At 42.6% G+C, this 21,462-nt stretch overlaps 1 protein-coding gene across 2 annotated transcripts in view; it reads left to right on the plus strand.

Moving 5' to 3' along the window:
- Window positions 1-21,462, plus strand: part of ITGB2 (integrin subunit beta 2) — a 142,055-nt gene that overhangs the window by 61,216 nt on the left and 59,377 nt on the right. For both annotated transcript variants that reach the window (XM_029606168.1, XM_029606167.1), the window contains 3 exons: window positions 4,542-4,712; window positions 9,526-9,767; window positions 19,475-19,630. In XM_029606168.1, the coding sequence (XP_029462028.1) occupies window positions 4,542-4,712; window positions 9,526-9,767; window positions 19,475-19,630 (569 nt within the window). The remainder of the gene's footprint in view (window positions 1-4,541; window positions 4,713-9,525; window positions 9,768-19,474; window positions 19,631-21,462) is intronic.

Below are 21,462 nucleotides of genomic sequence, written 5' to 3' on the forward strand. Positions count from 1 at the left end.
TAGTGTAGCATGTTTGGTGACATATGAGGTGTGTATGTATGGTTTAAAGGATGGAGGGTGGTCATTATAATGTGTAAGTTTTAAAAGTATAAATGTTGTAGCAGAACCAAATAAAAGATTTATGAAAAGCATGGTAGTAGAATGATTGGTAGTGAGTGAGCCAGACCTTGCTTTAAATAGGAAAAGAACAGGTGGGGTCAGCAGGAGGGGCCACGGCAATTTCCTGCCATGGTCTCTTTAAATTAGATGGAGATATGCACACGCGGGCCTAAGGAGGCCCAGTGGGGCAGGAGCCTATGCTGAGAACAGCGAGCACATCGGAGGAGCCCGGAGGAAGGCCTACCCATGCAGCAGCAGGGACTGCCGCGAAGAGGAGCCCTGGGAGTGGCTGGCTGCCATGGCTAGCGTGCCCAAGCCCAGAGAAGCAGCACCGTGGTGGTGAGTGGTGGCTGCCAGTCACTGGAGGCCGCAGCCGACGGCCATAACACACTGAACCCCCTTTCAGTCAATCAGTGTTCACTTCTGGGTTAAGCCCCGCCCCTTTTCCCGCCCTAGCCCGCCCCTTTGTTCACCTCTGTCATAGCCCCATCCACTCTCCACCCTTTTTTGTCCCTTTTTGATGACATCACTTCTGGTCGTGGCCCCTGTTTGGCCTTTGTGAAGGGCGCAGAGTGGAACCGGAAATAGATTTTCAAGATGGCAGTGGGCACCTGGAGACAGGAAATGACGTACATCTGAGATGGCAGCTGTTGTTGTGGGGACCGGAAGGAACTGAAAATGTCATCACGACCTCGCATGCGCACTAAAACCGAAACAAAGCGCGCTTGAATCATGCTGTTGTGAACCATGCTACAGGCAACCATCTTGGAATGACATCACAGGCCATAACAACATCCCTGCACATGCTTAGATCTTTTGTTTACAAGGAGAGAGCATGGAGGGCATCCAAGCACTTGAATTGTGCTGTTGTGAACTGTGCTGCAGGCAGCCATCTTGGAATGACATCACAGTCCATGACATCATCCCTGCGCATGCTCAGATCTTTAGTTTACAAGGAGAGAGCATGGAGGACATCCATGTTCTAAGGAATGAACATGGTCAGTAAGCAGCTGTGGGAGGTTTGAAAGGTAGTCGATAGCAGTCATTTAAATCCTTCTATTTTTTTCTGGCAAACTAAACCCTTAACTAAAAATAGAAAATTCTTTTGTATTCTTTCTGCCACAAAGCATACTTTTTTTCTGTAAGTTTTTTTTTTTGTTGTTTTTATTAAACACAGTATGAGAAAAAGAGAGAAAAGTCTCTGGTTGTAAAATTAATCTCAGCAAAGAATTTCTGTAGCAGAGAGAAAAGCGACTGCTATCACCCATCCCCACTCTCAGTGCTTTCTGTAGCAGCGAAACAAAGCAACCACTCCGATACACATCACCCCCCCTCCCCTCCTGCCCTGCACTCACTGCAGTTAGCACAGACAGCGTTTGAGAAAAAATAGTGAAATGCATTTTTTTTTATAGCTGAGAGGTGGACCCTCGCCTCTTTTTTTTTTTTTCAATGTTTGAAGCTAAAAAAGACGAACCCCAGCCAAGATTATAGTTTTTGAACAGTCAAATTATTAAAAAATGAGTAGAAACCAGGATTTTTTTGTTTGTTTGTTTGGTAAAAGCTTAATGATGATGTTTTGCAGATCACCTTTTTGCAGTTTGCTGAGGATTTTTGTTCTTTGAAAACTTGTATCTGTGCTTTTTTGTAGCTTCCAATTTTCATGGGCTATGAATATAGCTATAGGGCTGGATTTTCAAAAGGTTACACGCATAAATCCCCGGGACGCGTGTAAGTCCCGGGGCTTTACTAAAGGGGCGGTCAGGGGGTGGGGCGTGGGTGGGGCGGGGCATGGGCAGGGCCAGAGACCTCTGACAAAGCGGCCATTTGCCGCTGTGTAAGAGGATCGCGTGCCGGCAGGCTGCCAGCGTGCGCAACCTGCGCCTGCCTCCAGGCAGGCACAAAAGGTAAGATCAACATTTTGGGGGGGGGTTAGAGTAGGGCTATGGGGGGAAAGGTTAGGGGAAGGGGTGGGAAGGTTAGGTTAGGGGGAAGGGAAGTTCCCTTCCAGGCCACATGTTATAAAATCAGGCGTACATGTGTGTGCGCCGGGTAGCGCGTACACATGTACGCTGCACGCGCTCCTTTTAAAATCTACCCCATAATGAGCTGCTGCACTTTAGTTTTACATTTTCAGTATATTTCTTTCAGAGATACCATAACATCACTTGAAGGCCTGCAGGAAGGCACTGCAAACCTTCGTGACCTGGAAATCTCACTATCCCCGGACAATAGAGCACCCCCTGAGAATCCTGCTACATCGAGATCTGAACCTATAGAGAACACTTTGTCACCTTTGAGGAAAAGTGATAACATAGAAGGTTGACTGGAAACATCTGGGGTTCTAGTAGCAGAGAAAACTAGGAAGTCTAGTGGGAGGGGAAGGTTATAGAAGGGGTGTTGTTATCTCAAGAATCTGTGTAAGATGGTGAGCAGTTTGAAATTATACCTATTGTAAGGCCGCACACATTTTCATTGGAAGTTATATGGGAAACGCTAGTTGTTTTAAATAAAAATGTTTCATTGCAATTAAAACCCATAGTAAAAAATATAGAAAAAATAGAAATTAAGGTTAATAAGATAATAAGTGATGATTTAAAGAGAGACCTGGATATTGAAAGAAATTCTGAAGAATTGAAAAAGTTAAGGAATCAAAATGGATTAATAACGAAAGAAAATCAGTTTTTGATTAGAAGGATGGAAAATCTGGAAAATCAACTTAGGAGTAATAATTTAAGACTGATAAATTTTCCTAAAATGGCAAATTTGTCAGCAAAGGAAATGTGGAACAAATTCGCTTTAGAATTTCTTAAAATTCCGCAACAAACATTACTCCCGTTAACACAAGTATATTATACACCCTCTTGGGAAAAAAATCTGAAAAAGAAGATTCTTATCAAATATTGAAACCATTAAATGTTACTAAAATTCTTGAATCCACTGGCTTAGAAGAGGCTCAACCAGCCACAATGATAATTTCTTTCTTACTAAATTCAGATAAAGAATGGGTTCAAAAATTGTTTTTTTGGGAATATTAAGGAAAAATTCTGTCAGATGGCAGTAAGAATGTTTCCAGATGTTACAAAGGAAACTCAAAAGAGGAGAAAAGAATTCCTTATATTAAAGCCAAAGCTATTGCAAATGGGTGCATCATATAAACTTAAATTTCCATGTAAATGCTGTATTGTATACCAAAAGGTGAAGTATTGTTTCTTTCAACCTTCGCATTTATACAGATTTATAATTGAAAAACAAAGTGAAGAAGAAAAATCATAGGTAACAACTCATTGAGATAACAAAGAACTCTATGTAATAGATATTTGGCTATCCTAGTTAGGCCATCTGTTATTTCTCTTGATACTTTTGGATTATTATGCCTTTATAAAATATTTGTACTCACTTCCCCACTTTTTGAGGACTTAGAGATGGCAGATGAATTCTTTATTTTTTAGGTATAAAAATGATGCCTATGTATGTATATGCCAGTAATGTTATCAAGAAATGCTTGATTGTAAATTTTTGAAAATCTGAGAAATGAAAAAAAAGAGATACCATAAAAGGTCCATAACTAATAGCGTTTGTAGCTTGTCTCTAGCAATAGAGCCATGGGACTGTGGCAGAACTGCCAAGTGGATGAGTTTCTCAGTGGAGACTTTTGAACATTCTTGTTTTATGAACTTACAGCCCAGTACATTATGGAATCTGTAGTTCTACCTCTTTTAATTGAAATCAATATTACAGGTACCAAAATGAATCAGGTGGTGGTGTCCCTCTAGAAATGGAGTCACTTGGCAGTTAGCTAAGAGACTTCTCCCTATATATTATTTGTAACTACTATTCTGAAGCACTAGGTATCAGACTATTTAGTTTACCTTTGGGATCATGTAAAGCTTTAGAGAGCTGAGAAATTGCCCATATAAACTACAATGGAGATCAAGCTAGGCTTTCCCTTTCAAAACTGTGAGCACAATGAGAGGAGAAGATTCATGCAATATGATGGCCTGGTAGGTAGAACCTGTATAAAATTCCCTACTTGAGATGCCCTGGCCTGGGTGAACTTTAGAATGGCAGAGGCATTTTTTTTATTTTGCCTTCACAGGAGGCCCTTTTCGTAAATATAGATACCTGACTGCTTATCCTGTAACAGCTGACTCCACAATCAGAACTCTTCCGTTTGGACTCAAAGTCCTATATAGACTCTCTTTTGGGTCCATATGTGTCTTCTGCTCACCTCTCAAGTACAGTCTTCTTTACCCTCTGCATGTCAAACTTAAATGAAAAGAAGCCACAGCCAAGCTCCATATTATGAGAGGAAGACCTTGGGGAGAAAATTAGGTTGTACGTTATCAAAAGCAACTTATGCATTGCGATTCTGTTTCTGCGCTCCATGTGGCATATAACATTTCAAACAAATAATGTCCTCACTTTTGTTTCCCCTACTGTAGAACATCCTGCAAACTTTACTGTAAAGTTTCGCAGAGCTGAGGGCTATCCAGTTGACTTGTATTACTTGATGGATCTTTCCTACTCCATGAAAGATGATTTGGAAAATGTGAAAAAGTTGGGCAACGATCTACTAAGAGCACTCAACTCAATCACAAAGTCTGCTCAGATAGGTAGGTATTATGATCTTCTTGTAACATTGGGAGGGAAGACACTGTGCTCGCTGCCCGTCCAGGTAGCCCCCCAATAAACACACGACTACTTTTTGGCTTTAAAATAGGCCGCAGTTTAATGATAAACTAACCCGAGCCCTTACAACCTTAATTGTAACAGGCTCCCCCTTCCCTCCCCCGCCTTCCCCACCCTTTCCTGGTCCTCCACCACCTTAAACCCCAATGGTGGAGCTCCCCCCCCTTAGCGCCTGCTCCGCCTCGTACCCGCGAGAGCAAGCTCTACCGGGAACCTAGCCCCACGGTTCTCTGGTCCTCCCATGTAGCGGCCCCCCAATACATAATGCACTCCCTCCCCTCCACCACCAAATCCCCTCCCCACACAACATGACAACATACCCTGGGCTCGGGTTTACCGCCACCACTGCGACAATCATCAATCCAAACAGCATTTATTCACAATTTCACAAAATACAAGGGCGGGCAGGCGGGACAAAATTCGAGTGCTCCTCTCTCACTGCTTGCCGCCCGCTTCTGCTGCCTGCCTCCTGATGTCACTAGTTACTGACCAATCCTCACCTCCCTTCTCAGGTTTCACCTAACTGCCTGTCCCCCATCCCCCTCCCTTAACCTTCCTATGGCCTCTCTTCCCGCCTTTTCCTATCTAGCTTTCCCTCCCCCTCTGGCTCCTTTCCGTTCCTCTCATGCGCCTCCCCCATGTTATACTCGCTGCGCTGTATGTGCAGTGCAGCTTGTCTTTTATCTTCAGCTTCTATTCATCTCTTAAATACATTTTGCAAGAGAGATTTGAGCGTGCACATTTGTTTAGTTTTTAAAATAAGAATCTTTGGTCTGTAGGTGCAATAATCTGTCTCATTTATCAATCTTGTATTTGAAGCATCTGGCCCCAAGCCACAGGGCTGAATGTCAGCGCTGCACAACAATATGTACCCAGTCTGAACACCGGAATGAGGGAAATGAGGAAGTGTGTTATGAAGGGCACTAGGCAACATAACATTGTCATTTTGTGATGTCATGCTACACAAAATGCCATCATTCATAATGTCAGTGTTGCAAATCAGGGTGTAAAGTTATGTGCATAAGTGGCATGTTGTTTCTGTGTATAACTTTTGAAAAATTAAGTTACGTGCATAAATCCCCAACATGCCCCGTGATGCCTCTTTTTTATGACAAATTTGTGCATGTTATAAACTTAGACACATATCTTTAGGTAGCTGAAAATTCATCTAAATGCATGTAGCCAACTTGCATGGGTAATTCTTTATTTTACATGTGCAGGTTCTGACTAAGCTTTTGAAACTTTACCCCGGTATATCCCTCGTTCCTAACTTGCTGTAGGATTTATAGCATCCCTTTTCATCCTGTGCCTTCAAAAATGTTTTGGCAAAGCTGGCCCTTGGTCCAGGATAGTACATTTTTGTATGTTTTAGAAAGTTTCCACTTCCTCTGCACTTGCTGGTGGCTTGTTTACTTCCTCTGCACTTGCTGGTGGCTTGTTTACCTGTGAAGGGCAAGGAGACTATGGACAAATCACCTCAGAAATCACCTCAGAATTCCATAGGTCTGTCTGTTCCACACATAACTGCTGTTCCAGGATAAACAAACCACTGACAAAGAACAAGGTTTGCATCAGTTCTTTAAGAGCTCTATTTAAAAAAACCAAAACATATATATATATATATATATATATATATATATATATATATATATATATAGTATACACAACTAGGCTACTACAAAATTAAGCAAAGTATGGGTACTTAAATAAACTATGCACCAATGAACCTTACAATTAGGGGAGTAATACCACTATTATGTTGATCAATCTAAAAATTTTTATTACAAACTTTATTATGCAAAATCAAAAAAGTATCAAAAACTGACATTCGTGCTAAAAAAAAAATTGTCAGAGAAGAAAATCCACACTGATATATCAATCATTACCCATTCACTCTCAAATGTAAAAACAATCATGAAATATTATGGGGTAGATTTTATAATGTGTGCGCCCGTCCCGTTTCAGGCATAATGTACAGCATAATGCCCTGATAAAATGTGTAGTTATTTCTGGCGTTACATTGTGCGATCGTGTGCATTATGCTATCGCACACAACATTAAACACCCCTCATTTTCATAAACTCCAGCCAAATTCCTCCCTTTTGACTAAATTTTTAGAAGTTGCATATGCATCTCGCCATGCGTTATTTGTTGCATGAGTTATGGCGTTATCGTGGGCATTAGGGTCCTAACGCTCGAGATAATGCCCTAACACAAACTGATAAATGACCCTGAAAGTTTGTAATAAAAATTTGTATATTGATCAACATAATAGTGGTGTTATTCCCCTAATTATAGGGTTTATATATATTACATAGCCCTATCCTGGAGTACATAAAATGATGGGAGAGATTTCCCAATGGGCTCAGAATGGACTTAGGTTGTGCATATGGTAATAGTGGACCTGAATAGAGACAGCAGGTGGTAGTTCTCAACTCTTCTGCTGCCTTCTCCCCTCCATGAAATCCCACCCCAGTACTACCCCTTTAATGCTGGCACAGACAAAGCACAAGCAGAGCCGCTCCATTTTCAAATAATCAACTCTTAATTTTACTTTCTGGTTCTGAAGTCAGGCACTAATAATAGGTATAGCATGGAGTGGTGATAATCCTACTGAATAATCAGAATTCATGGGATATAACAGTCAGATGAAGCTTCGCACTATGCGCTGGTGACAACAACGGTCTCTCAGCCTTCACATGAACATCAATTAGATCTCCCAATCTCCCCTCCAATATTTTAAAAGGAAACATAAAGATTACAGTCCCCACCATGAATCTTGCACAATACCATTATTATCCTTCTTCCATAGTCCACCCACCCCAAACCACAAAGGACAGGTACCAGACTCTCCAAGTCTACTTTATTTTAATCCCTGTCTCCTTAGGCTTTACTCACAACTTTTAAAAATCCTCTTTTCACTCCAATTGTTCTTCATCTCCACTCCAGATCTGAGCAGGTATTCCCCAGTATCCCGCATGCCCTGGTTCCTTCTTAGGCCACTCCTCATTTAAGACCATCCCCTTACTCCTTCCTTCTGGTTATTACCTAAAGGGAGGAATCACTGTGAGTCTACCTCTACCTCCATAATTCTTCCTCTGGGAGATCTAACTCTCCTACTTTTGCGGCCTCTGGCTTCCTCCCTTGAGAAGTAGAGGTGCTGCAGAGACCCACGCCATAGCGAGGTGGGCCCCGGGCCCATCAGCCCAGAGGTTGGCTACTCTAGGCCACCACAACCTGGAGGACCTTCCTCACACCAACTCCAAACCTGGGAAAGGGCCTACTCCCGCCAAAACCTCCCAAATGTATACCTGTTAAACCATCTTCACCCAATCACATAAAACCGCACATTCTTAAGGGGACACACACACTACCCCCTGAAACCCAAACCACATTGCCCATTATGTTACAATGCTCACCTTTCCCAAAATACCATCCAGTGGTCATTTACTAACCTTGCAGCTAGAAGTTGAAATTAAAAAATGTAAAAAAGATTTAAAAGATTGGTTAATTAGGCAAGCATTTAACAAATCACAGTTCAGTGGTCATTAAATTGAGGCTTTTAAATGGTTTTAATATGCTCTTTTATAGTTTTAACTGAACTTTGGCTATGAATATATTTTATTAGAAGTACTTGGTCTGCTTTACATTCTGGAAGGCATTTTTGGCTTGTACAGAGGTTTCCTGAATCTATGGGGTCTGAAAGGTTTGCATGGTTTTTATGTTCTTGTATTTTATTTTTTGTTTTAATAATATAATGTTATGCATGGTCTATATTATGAACAATCTATTTGTAAACCACTTTGATCATTGGACTATGCCGTATAAAAGACATTTTTAAATACAATAAATACTACAAGTTCAAACATTCAATACATTCCCCAACAGCACAACCATGAAATTCCAGGTCTCCCCCACCCAGAATATCTTGTGCAACTAGAAACCAAACAGAGGTTCCAAATTTAGAGATCTCCCTACATATAAAAGAGATAAAGTTCTAATAACCACCTAAATCCCAAATACAGATTTTCTACATGAGAGTACATTATGGGCCTCATTTTCAGAGAGAGAGAGAGAGCGTAGGGGGTTGGGGGCCACTTTCACATTCAACATGAGACCTACGGAAAGAACAGTGGTCTCTAGTGAAGATTTGCTGGCCGTCGGAGTGAGGACACTCACTCCAAGAAGAGATTTGGGCAACGTTCTCTCAACCTAGCTTGAAGCTAGGTTGAGAGAACGTTGCCCAAGCTAGGTTGAGAGAACCTAGCTTCAAGCTAGGTTGAGAGAACGTTGCCCAAATCTCTTCTTGGAGTGAGTGTCCTCACTCCGACGGCCAGCAAATCTTCACTAGAGACCACTGTTCTTTCCGTAGGTCTCATGTTGAATGTGAAAGTGGCCCCCAACCCCCTACGCTCATACCTAATCCCCACCTCGAGTTACTAGGTGGCCCTCCCATAGGGATACAAATACCTGTCTAGGGCATAGGCACTATAGGAAGTCTCAGTCTCTCTCTCTCTCTCTCTCTCTCAATTCATTGGTTGTTTTACCGCGGTGCACGATGTTTTCGCGATTTGCGACTCCAGTTCCGCAAATGGCGAAACAATCGCGTGTCGCGATGTTAGCCACTGTGTTATCAAAAGCTCCCATGCACAGACAGTCACAGCATACACTTTTGAGCTCAAAAATGACATAATGTTATGATTTTTCTTCTCTTGTTTTTATCCTATGTAATTCCAGGGTTTGGATCCTTTGTTGATAAAACTGTGTTACCATTTGTGAACACCCACCCAGACAAGTTAAAAAATCCCTGCACAGAAAAGAGAGCCTCGTGTCAACCACCTTTTTCTTTCAAACATGTCCTTACTCTTACTGGAGATGGAAAACAATTTCAGGATCAGGTCGGGAAACAACGTATTTCTGGAAACCTGGATGCTCCGGAAGGGGGCCTAGATGCAATGATGCAAGTTGCAGTTTGTGGGGTAAGTCAGTGCAGTGGATCTAAACCGGGGGACTGTCACCTAGTGCACCATAGGCAGATATATGCCCTTGGGAGGATGTATGCTTCTAAGTTCCATCTCTCTTATTGCATCACTTGAGCTTCATATCTCTTACTGTAGGTGGTTGAGTGTCTGTGAGCTCTCTCGCTCTCTCTCTCACTCTTTTTCTGACTGTACGTATATCTATGCTTCTACATTCCATTCCCTGACTAAGGAGTGGTGTCTCTGAGCTCTATCTCTCTTAGGAATTGATGCATTAAGGCTTTTCTTCCATTCTGTTCAGACTGCTACAGATAGATTATTAATAGATGCCAAATTATATGACCATATTACACCTGTGTTGTACAAACTACATTGGTTGCCTATAAAGTGGCAGATACAATTTAAAATTGTAACTATGGTCCATTGATCAATTAATGTTAACACTCCAATTTGTGTCAGCTCTACCTTAAAACTGTATCAACCAACCCGTAATCTAAGATCTGCTGGCCAATTTTTATTAGAGATTCCAACTAAATATCAAGTCCAGGGGCAGATTGGCCTATTGGGAGATCGGGCATCCCCCACCCCCAGTGGGCCAAATTCATCACATGCTAATAGGAAGTAGTGTGACCTCTATTGTGTCCCCGTAATCTAGTGAATGGCCGAGAAGAGCCACTGCTGGAACTTGGCCACTGGGGCCAAAACTGGAAAAGAGAGGCTGCAGGCTGCCGTCATAGCCCAGGCCAGTGGCAGCCAAAATAAATAGAGAGAGGCTGAGGGCTGTGGGCTGCTGTCGGAGTCTAGGCCAGTGGAGGCCAAAAAAGAAAAAGAGAGGCTGTGGACTGTGAGCCATGGTCAGAGCCCAGGTGGGTGGTGGCCAAAAAAGAAAAAAAAAAGGCTGAGGGCTGCGGACTGCTGTCAGAATACAGGCCGGATGCGGCCAAAGAAGAAATGAGAGAGGCCGGAAGTGGCTGAAGAAAAAAATGAGGCTGTGTGTATATGTAAGAAGAAACCTGCTTGGGTGTGTGTATGTGTAAGAAGGAACCTGCTTGTATGTGTATATGAGAAGGAACCTGCTTTATGTGTGTGTGCATGAAGAAGGAGAGCGAGAAGGAACCTGCTTGTGTGTGTGTGAGAGAAGAAGCTTGCTTGTTTGTGTGAGTGAAAAGGAACCTGTATGTGAGAGAGAGAGGAGCCTGTTTGTGCATATATGAGAGAGAAGGAGCCTGCTTTGTGTGTGTGTGTGTGTGTGTGTGTGTGTGTGTGTAAGAGAGAGAGAGACAAGGATCCTGCTTGTGTATCTGAGAGAGAGGGAGTGAGAAGAAACCTGCTTGTGAGTGTGTGTGTGTGTGAGAGAGAGAGGGAGCTTGTTTATGTATTTGTGTGTGAAGAAGGCAAAAGTTTGTATACCTCCTTTCTCCTGCTAATCTCCAACAATCTTAGGATGATTGGAAATCAAACACTCCCAGGTATGGAGAACATGGGATATCCTTACTAATTTTAATTAATGGGTGTTATTTGATCTGTCTCCCAAATATCAAAAACATTTTAACACATTAATTTTTTTTTAACGTGGGTTTTTATTTTATTGGATATTCTATTCATCAGATGTTTGTTCTTTTTAAAGTATGGTTTTACTATTATGTTTTATATTTCTTGGTTTTATTTGTTTTTGTTATTGTATTCGGTGTCTAGCTTGTTGCTGTTTCCAGTTCAGATTTTGTCTACACATTTCTATTTATGCTATATGATATCTTTTTATTCTGTATTTAGTGAGGGTCTGCCTGTGTTCTGCCTATCTCATACCGAGATGAAGTATTCTGTTATGGAAAACAGAACAGCTTGGCTTGTTCTGTTTTCCTAATCGGATGCATATTGATGTTTTAGGGCTTGCAGTGTGGCCTTTTCATCAGTAGGATTGTTACTGGCAATTAGTGCTGTTTTTGTATGGAAGGTTTTCTATATTGTAATTATAATTTAGTTTACTCATGGCTTTCTGAGAGCCAAGTCCACACTCATTGTGCGTTACAATAGGTCTAATACTATGTGAGTTCCAAGTGTCTTTTTTACTTTTTTTGCAGGGTTTTCTTGTTGGCACCACAGCAATGCATGTAAATATAGTATACATGTGATATTTTTATTTCAGAGGACTGTACTTTGTCCTTTTTTCATGTAAAATCTTATTACAAATGCATACTTTTTAATTGTCTGAATATGTGTGTGCGTATGTACGGTGAGGCTGGGGGTTTCAAGGCTGTAAGCTTTGCCTAAGTTGCCTAATACTCTGGCGCCAGTCCTGGCTGCCCTGGCTCTGCATTGTGGGAAAGCAGAATTTTGATTTGGAGCTATTTTGTCATGGGCCAGGCTCTCCTCAGTCTTGTCTGCAGTAGTGACTCTTATACTGTTGACCACAGCTTACTTTTCTTTTTCTTAAGCCCTGGGGGAAGCAGGAAGTATGGATCATTTCTAGTTTTGACTTCCTTAGGAGTAGGTAGGCAGAGCAGACCCTAGGAACCATAAAAGCAGCAGACCCGACCCTGTAGCACACAGTCAATGAGAATGTGCTGGAGTGAGTGGGGAAGGCCCTGAGAAGTGGAGCAAGCTACTGCCAGAAAGGAAGAGGATGAGCAACGTTAGTGAGACTTCTATCTGAGGTGGCTGGGCTGAGCTTTGAGGGGCACGGCGAGTCTTCTGGAGAGCGAGGGTGCCAAGAAGGGCTGAGAATGGGAAAGGGAGAGGGAGAGGGCTGCTGCAGGTTGAGGGAGGGCTGGCAATAAGTATCAACTTTTACATAACGATATAGCCTTGCTGGGGCAGGGAAGCAGTCACTGAGCAAAGAGAAGCAGCACCACAGTAAATGTGTGTGTCTGACTGGCAGTGTGGTTGTCTCATTACTTGGCAACTGGTTCAAGAGCCGATTCATTGGCAAAAGACTTTAACACCAGACCAGGAATCCACAATGTACAAGAGATGTAACTAAACTTGTGGGAGGATCCAATCGATTGCATGGATGGAAGGGGGTCTGTAGCTCAATTTGCTCACCCCTGGTCTAGGATGTGATCTATTCAGTTTGTTATGAAAAACGTGAAATTTTATTTGGAGAATTTTTTGTCTGTTCTGCCAGCCTCCAGGTGTACCTTTCAACGATTAGCTTGGTGTGCTTTTGGGAGCTGTTGACGTATATGCTGTATAGAAAGTGCATGAGTGAGTCACAGATACCCCGTCGGCCAGTTTTGAAAAAAAATCCCCTGGGCTGATATCTGCCTGCAATCCACCCCTGGTCAAGTCTGTCTTGAAGAGACAAGAGAGAGAACATTTTGCTTTGCTGGTCTGCAATAATGGAATAGCTTGCCTGAACAGGTTCGGAAAATTGCTTGTTATGCCAGCTTTAGAAAGCAGGTCAAAGCCTTTTATTTTAACCAAGATTTTGACAGATATACATAATTTAAGCTGTTTGCTCTTTTGAATAAGTTTATCTGTTGTTATGTAATTTTTGATGATTTAAGTATTTGAAAATTTAGTCATTATCTCTTTTGTCTTGATTGTATGAATGTTTCTTTTGTAACCCGCTAAGAACTGTGGATTATATGGGCTATGAATTGTTTAAATAAAGAAATTTTGTGTTTCTGGGAAAATGCAGATCTTAGATAAATCAGGGTTTTAGCATATACAGGTGTGCATCTTTGAATTCCATTTTTCTGAATTCCATTACTCTTACTATACATGGGTGCATGCCTCAGGCTCCAGATCTGACTGTGAGTGAGTGCCTTTATGCTTTACTGCTATGACTGTAGGTGACTGACTGTCTATGGGTTCCACCTCTCTGACTACAGATGAACATGTGCCTCTGAGTTCTAACTATAGTGTACCTCTGAGCTACATCTATTTGACTGTAGGCGGAAATGTGCTTCTGGATGCCATCTCCCTGACTGTAGGTGGATGCGTGTCTCTGGGACCCATTTCTATTTCTGCAGATGCTTGTATACTTTTGAGCTCCATCTTTTTATCTGCTGATGACTGTGCACTTCTGAGCTCAATCTCTTTCACTGTAGCTACTTGTGTGTCTTTAAATTGTTTCTCTGACTGTAGCTAGCTGTGTGTCTGGGCTTCCCTACCTGTGCGTATTTTTTTTAGACTGGCATATACACTGCTGATTCTGCTGTTTGGACAAATAATAAATCTTCCAGTCTCTTGTGGGTAGAGCCTTATTAATTAATTAATTTCTTTATTTTAAGAAACATTTATAACACACAAGTCCAAAATCCTTGCACCATACAGGGTTCAACATAACATCCATATATTTTAAAATAATAAATTACATACAATTCCTATGCAAAAAGCAGCATTTATTCATTCATAAACCATAGACAATACATAAAATACTACTGCTGGACATTTCAGAACTGATACATAGGAGATTACATCCAGGATGTTTCTTTTAACAAGTCCAAAATGCCTGGTGAAAAAGAAGGCTTTAACCTTCTTTCTAGATATTAAATAACTTTCGCTAAATGCAGGGTTATTTATTTATTTAGATTTGTTATATACCATCGTTCCATGTTAAGATCACAACGGTTTACAAAAGTAACATTTATAGCTATGTATCACATAAAGGCGGGTTATAGAGGTCATATTCATCAACAGGCATTAAGTGAAATGTTCCATTACATATTAGCTAAAGATCTAGGACATAAGGCAGGGGCATATAATAATAAGGCATGTTCCATATACAGTAATTATAATACAGCAGATTTCACATAATAGTCAGTGCGTAGCTGTGGGGTTCTTACATTCACTCGTTAAATGTATACCTCATGTTTCAATTGAATTATTTTGTCTTTCTTATTATTGATGTTCTCCGTATTCTGATTATTTTAAAGTTAGGTTAGGGGAAGCGAATTCCATAAGATGGGACAAGCACCAGAGAAGGTTCTGGCCCTAGTCTTATTCAGATGGGCACAACTAACTGATGGTACTTGGTCTCATCTTATTCTCAGAGTGCAGGTTTTTGAAAGTAACATACATCTGGATTAGGTCTTTCAAGTAGAGCTGTCCCAAATTATGCAGTGCCTGAAAGACAAATGTCAGCAGTTCACATTTAGTTCCCTGATGACAGGAAGCCAATGAAGATCATAAAGTACTGGAGTAATATGGCCCTGGTATGGAACTCGTGGGGTTAGCCTAGCTGCTGCATTCTGAATGATTTGTAGCACTCTGAAAAGTGTACCAGAAGTACCACAGGCTATGGTCCACGGTATGCAGCATTATAATTATCTATAGTGGGTATGTATAGATGGCTTTGCCTCTTTACTAAATATTTTTCCCTCTGGCCAGCTTTAGGAGGATTTTTGATCCCTGCTAGGCGTATGCCCTTACCCCTTTTTGGGATGGGTCCTGGTGGGTGAGCATGCTCAGATTCAGAGGGAAGGCGCACTGGAACAGATCCGGATGGATTAGGAGCTATTGAGGAGCTGAGAGGAGATTTTTGGTGGGTCTCTGCTCACCAGTCCAGTGGAGTGAAGATTAGAGGGAGCGTGAGATAGGTGCTACTGCAATGTGGGCTTTACAATCTGCAAAAGAATAGAGAAGAGTGGAGATTTTTTGGGAAGAGGAGTTTGTGCAGGAGAGCCAGTGACTCCCTTGCTGGCAGGATTGGTGTTGCATGATGGTTGCCTGCTCACAACCAGTTAACAGTGCATAGTGCCTGCTCATAACCAGAAACGGTGGGTTGTGATTTTTTTGCTATTTTGGAAGAATTATTTTTAATAACTGTTTTGTAAAAGAGTTTTGAGAACAAGGGGATTTTATTTTTTAGATATGATCCCCTGTAATCTATGCTAGAGGAAGAAGACAATTTTCACCCTTTACAGGGAGGGTTTTTTCCTGCTAGGACACTGATTCAGTACCATCAAAAGGAGCTGTATGATCTTGCACCAAGGACATAGAAACTGTGGCTGTCATTATAAGAACACAAGAAAATGCCATACTGGGTCAGACCAAGGGTCCATCAAGCCCAGCATCCTGTTTCCAACAGTGGCCAATCCAGGCCATAAGAACCTGGCAAGTACCCAAAAACTAAGTCTATTCCATGTTACCATTGCTAGTGGCAGTGGCTATTCTCTAGTCTAAGTGAACTTAATAGCAGATAATGGACTTCTCCTCCAAGAACTTATCCAATCCTTTTTTAAACACCGCTATACTAACTGCACTAACTACATCCTCTGGCAACAAATTCCAGAGTTTAATTGTGCGTTGAGTAAAACAGAACTTTCTCCGATTAGTTTTAAATGTGCCCAATGCTAACTTCATGGAGTGCCCCCTAGTCTTTCTATTATCCGAAAGAGTAAATAACCGATTCACATCTACCCGTTCTAGACCTCTCATAATTTTAAACATCTCTATCATATCCCCATTTTATGATGCTCTTCATGATTTTTGCCATCCTAGTTTGGACTTTGTTTTTATAAACTTCAGTAAATTTTGAGTTGAATACCACCTTGCCATGTTTTTTGGGGCTTGTTACATCTGGAGGACTCTTCTACCAGTGAGCACAAACTGATCAGTGACTGTGAATTGTATGAGAGCAGCTGAGTGTGACACAGATCCCCGACACAGCACTAAGGGCTCCAGTGGTGTAAACTTCTTCCCTGCCAGTGAACCCCGGCAGCCAGGACTGAAGTCTGATGAGTTTGAGCAAGTAAGAGATCTGGGAGAGAAACTGTGGCCCTAGGACGTTTTCTGTAGTCCTTGATTAGGTGGCCTCAAAATCAAGAGGAGGCTACAGATAAAACCAAGGCTTGAACTAATGCACTGAAATCTAGAGAGCAAAGCTGTGACCTTAGTCATGCCACTGTTTTTTATTTTAAAAACACATTTTGAGTAGTGGCACTAACTTGGGCATTCATAATAACATTTTAATTTAATATTACACCAAGATTCTGTGCCTTTTTTGCATAAAGGGAGAACGACCTCTCCCATTTTCACTTGATTGCCTAATGAATCATTTGGGATGCAGCTGATAACCATTTCCTTTGTCTATGTGAAGTTCATTGTCAAGCAATTCCTTTTAAACCAGTCTTGAATGTTTGGATAAGTTCCTGGAGGATAAATCCATAAACTGCTATGATGGTAATTAATAAGCAATAGTAGTTTGTGATCTGCCTAATGTTTGGGTACTTGCCAGGTACTTGTGACTTGGATTGGCCACTGTTGGAAACAGAATACTGGGCTTGATGGACCCTTAGTCTGACCAGTATGGCATTTGTTGCGTGTGCCGGCCACGGCACACGCAACAAGGTCCTCTTACCCTCTTCAGCCTGCTCCAGTGTCTGGCTCCACTTCCCTCACTGCTGTGGGCCACCGTCTCCGATCTCGGGTCGTCCCCGGCGCTCCTGTCTCCACGGGAGACTCCTGTGCTCCGTGGCGGGCCTCTCCGCATGGTCCACAGAGAGACGCTGCCATCCCACACCATGTTCCTCCCTAGGCGCGCACACGCGCGCACCTCTGTTCCTTTTAAAAGGACCGTGGTGGGAATCCAACCCACAGCCTCGGATGATGACGTCTCTGGGCTCCAGTACATAAGGCTGGGCTCAGCTCCTGTTAGTCGCCTTTGCAACAGGTCTCCACGCTGGACGTGTTCTTCATTGCCCTCTTGGTGATTTCCTCGTGTTCCTGGTTCCTGTTCCTTCCGTGTTCCTGATCCTGGTTTCGTCTTCTCCTGGTTCCTGTGCTTCGCTCTACTCAACTAGATTTATGGACTATTCTTTTCCTGGACCCAACCTCTGCTTTGCCTGACCACGCCATTGATCTTCTCCTGGACCCGACCTCTGCTTTGCCTGACCACGCCATTGATCTTCTCCTGGACGCAACCTCTGCTTTGCCTGACCCCGCCATTGATCTTCTCCTGGACCCAACCTCTGCCTTGCCTGATTACGCCATTGATCATCTCCTAGTCCAGACTTCGCTTTGCTTGTCTACACTACTGATCATCTCCTGGACCTGACCTCTGCCTTGTCTTTCCACTGCTCCTTGGTTGCTGCCTGCCCTGACTTCAGCCTGTTCTACGACGCCTCTACAGTCTTAATCCTGGACTTGACCTTTCAGGTTTTGGCCTGCTTTTACTCAGGCGCCCCCTATCTGACTTTTGTTCCTTTTGACGCCCGGGTCTCCGGGACTCCGCCTCATCCAATACAGACTTTCCAACTCTACTGTTGCTGGTCCCTGGCTGACTTCCTCATCATCTCCCAGAAGACCTTGGATGGAGGCCCACCTAACTCCAGCCAGCCCCAGCATCCAAGGGCTCAACCCCCAGGGAATGAGGGCTGGTATTGGCGAAGCTCCAGCCGGCCTCCGTCAGTCAGCCAGCTCCGTCTACCGATGGTGAGGACCCGAAGAGCCTCCCCAATGGGTAGCGTCAACCCCTCCTCGGCCCAAGGGACCACTTCCTGCGCAACAGCATTTCTTATGTTCTTATGTTCTAATTCTTTTTCACTCAAGGAACAATTAAGCTCTGGAATTAATTAATTGCTGAAGAATGTGCTTAAGGCAGTTAGCATACCTGGTTTTAAAAAGGTTTGAACAAATTCCTGGAGGAGAAGTCCTTAAACTGTTATTAACCAAGTAGGGAATTGTAATATTGGCCAGCAGCAGGACAGCCTTGTGACTGGCTGTTCTCACCCTGCAACGCCGCAGGTCACAACTGCGGCAAGGACGCCACTGCCGCCTTCCTCTCCTGCTCCCACGCCGCCCCATAGGTGTTTGTATACGCATACAGCTGCACTACTAATGAAGGCCCCGTGACAGGAAAAGCCCTCACTTGGTGTCCTGAATGACTTCATGCAGCGGAGTATTTAAACCCTTGCCACTCTAACCCACTGCCTCAGCAACAGGTCCTCCTGCCTTGCAGCATGTGTTGCTACATTCCTGTGCCTATTTGTACTGCCTGCCTCGTTTTCCTGTCTGGTCCTGATGTCCTTCCTTGCCTAGTTTCCCACCCATACCTTCCTTGTCATGTTCCTGCCTTGCCTAGTCCTCTTGCCCTATCTTGTTCCTTGTGTCCTGCCTTGCCTAGTCCTCTTGCCCTATCTTGTTCCTTGTGTCCTGCCTTGCCTTGTCTTGTTTGTCTTGGCCTGATTCTCTAATTCTGACCCCTGCCTTGGATTCTGATTTCACTCCTGGATTGCTGCTGCCTTGACCCTTGGCTTGGATCTGGATACTGTCTGCTCACTGCCAGCCCTGACCACTGCCCTAAACTTGACTTCCTCTGACTGCTCATTACGGGACTTTCGCCTAAGCCCTGCCAGCCCCTGGAACCCATGGGCTCAACCTGCAGGAAACAGGGATTGTACAGGGGAAGTTCCAGCTCCTGTGCCAGTAAGAGCGAGTCCACCAGCTGTAGGCGTGAGCCTAACGGGCTTGCCTGCTAGGCTGCATCAGCCATGCCACAGCCCAACGGCTTCCATTCATGACAGGAATAGTCACTACTTATCACTGCACGATAGCAGCATGGCATCTATTTATTGTTTGGGATCTTGCCAGGTACTTGTGACCTGCATTGGCCACTGTTGGAAACAGGATACTGGGCTTGATGGCCCCTCGGTCTGATCCAGTATGGCAACTTCTTATGTTTTGTTCTTGAATCACTGTGCTTCTGTTTTGCTTTCTGACTGGAAGCATAGTTTACATTTTTATTTCTTCTCTCTTTGCAGGATAAAATTGGCTGGCGCAATGTAACTCGTCTGCTGGTGTATGCCACAGATGATGGCTTTCATTTTGCTGGAGATGGGAAACTCGCAGCCATTCTGATCCCTAATGATGGGCACTGTCACCTGGAGGAAAATCTGTACAAGAAGAGCAATGAATTTGTAAGTGCCAATGGCCCAACACTGAAATGAGGACAGATTATGTATTTATTCATTCATTTAGTTATACATACCTATAGGCCACCTTTTGCATAACTGTATGCTCAAGGCAGAGCACATCACTGAAATGACAGACAAATTCCATAAAAGTCTAGATGCAAACAGACATCATAAATAGACTTCTGATTTTAGTTTATAACTGATAAATATAGATAAAACACCCCGATGCCAAAAAATAAAATAAAATAGGTGTTTATTAGATGAACAATAGAAAAACACCACTTCCCTTAGTACTCTCGTACCCTTCCCCTTGACTGCCTTGGTCTTCCACTCTATTTTTGTGCCTTTTTCATGCTGATGACTCCTCAGCTACACAAATGTATGTATTTTATTCAACTGGAAAGATACCCATCAATCACGCGTCTGACTTCAACCAAAGAACGAGCATTCTCCACAGCTGGCCCTACCATTTGGAACAAATTACCGTCTGACCTCAGATTGGAACCCTGTCCTCTAACTTTCCAAAAAAAGCTCAAGGCCTGGCTTTTCCTCCAAGCCTTCCCTTGATTTGCAATATTTCATCATACCGCTCAACAGACTTCACTCCACTGACCAGACGCTATACCTGGTCTCAATATATATATATATTCTTCCACTAGTTATGCTGTTACTCTACTTCCCGGCTACCCTAGCCTCCCAAGTTCGATTTCCTTGTTATTTGTAACTTTGCCTTCTGCCTTTTGTTATTTGGTTATTTAGCTAGCCCCTTAGTTCCATGTAAACCGATCTGATATGAATTACTCATTCATGAAGGTCGGTATAAAAAAGCGTTAAATAAATAAATAAATAAATAAATAAATAATATAACTATACCATGAAAACACTGATAAACGCTGCTTTTTTTTATACACTCTAAGAACCCCTAATTAGCTGAAAATTAGATACCTAAATTCATAATTTATAAACTCCTAAGAACAGAAATCCTAATCATAAAACACCAGGAAACATAAAAAACAAGGAACATATAGTGAAAAAAAATTCAGCCATCAATTCATAAATAGCAGCAACAATCCTTTGTGTAGAAAAATCAAAATCACAAATTACACTAAAAAATAACCAAATGCAGGTAACATCTGATACGATCCTAAAATGGTGGCCAAAAACAATAAAATTCAGTAACAACAGGTCTAATTAGGCATTCTTATTAACCTATTCTCATCCCCCCCTCCAACCCCAAAATGTGTTTCTTAGTTCTGTTTATAGTTACATTCACAGATCTTGTTGAAAAACTTAATTTTCTTTTCTGTTCATTGTCTTGCAAATCCTGTTCATTTATCTTAAAGTGCCTAAAAATGTCACATTCATTAGCTTTTTTTTTCCCTTAAAACCCCCACCCCAAAAATAAAATATTGTGCATGAAATAACTGTCCTGCCTTTCCAAATGTTTGCAATTTCCTTGTCTGACAGCACTGCTTAATGGGTCTTCATTCCCCTGGCTGACACATACTCATTTGCATACATACATAGGGGTGCATGGAATTAGGGAAACATCATTTCTGATCTAGTGCTGTGGCTGCCAACTGCAAGTTTTCAGTCAGCCTGGCCATTTTTTTTCCTGGCCAGGCCGGCTGCCAGCAGAAGCAAAAGACTGAAATGGGACAGCACAGCTCATAGAAAGAAAATGTAGCACAGGGCCAGAGCTGACATGTGTGCTACCTTAGGCCCTGGGGGGCTCCCTCCCACTCCTCCTGCATGGGCCTCCTGTAACCAAGAAAATCTGTGCAAAGGGTGTGATACACACATATAAGCTCTGGACCCAGGAAGCAGCCCAAAAG

This window comes from Rhinatrema bivittatum, chromosome 6 (genome assembly GCF_901001135.1).
Source record: "Rhinatrema bivittatum chromosome 6, aRhiBiv1.1, whole genome shotgun sequence".
NCBI classification, from domain to species: Eukaryota; Metazoa; Chordata; class Amphibia; order Gymnophiona; family Rhinatrematidae; genus Rhinatrema; species Rhinatrema bivittatum.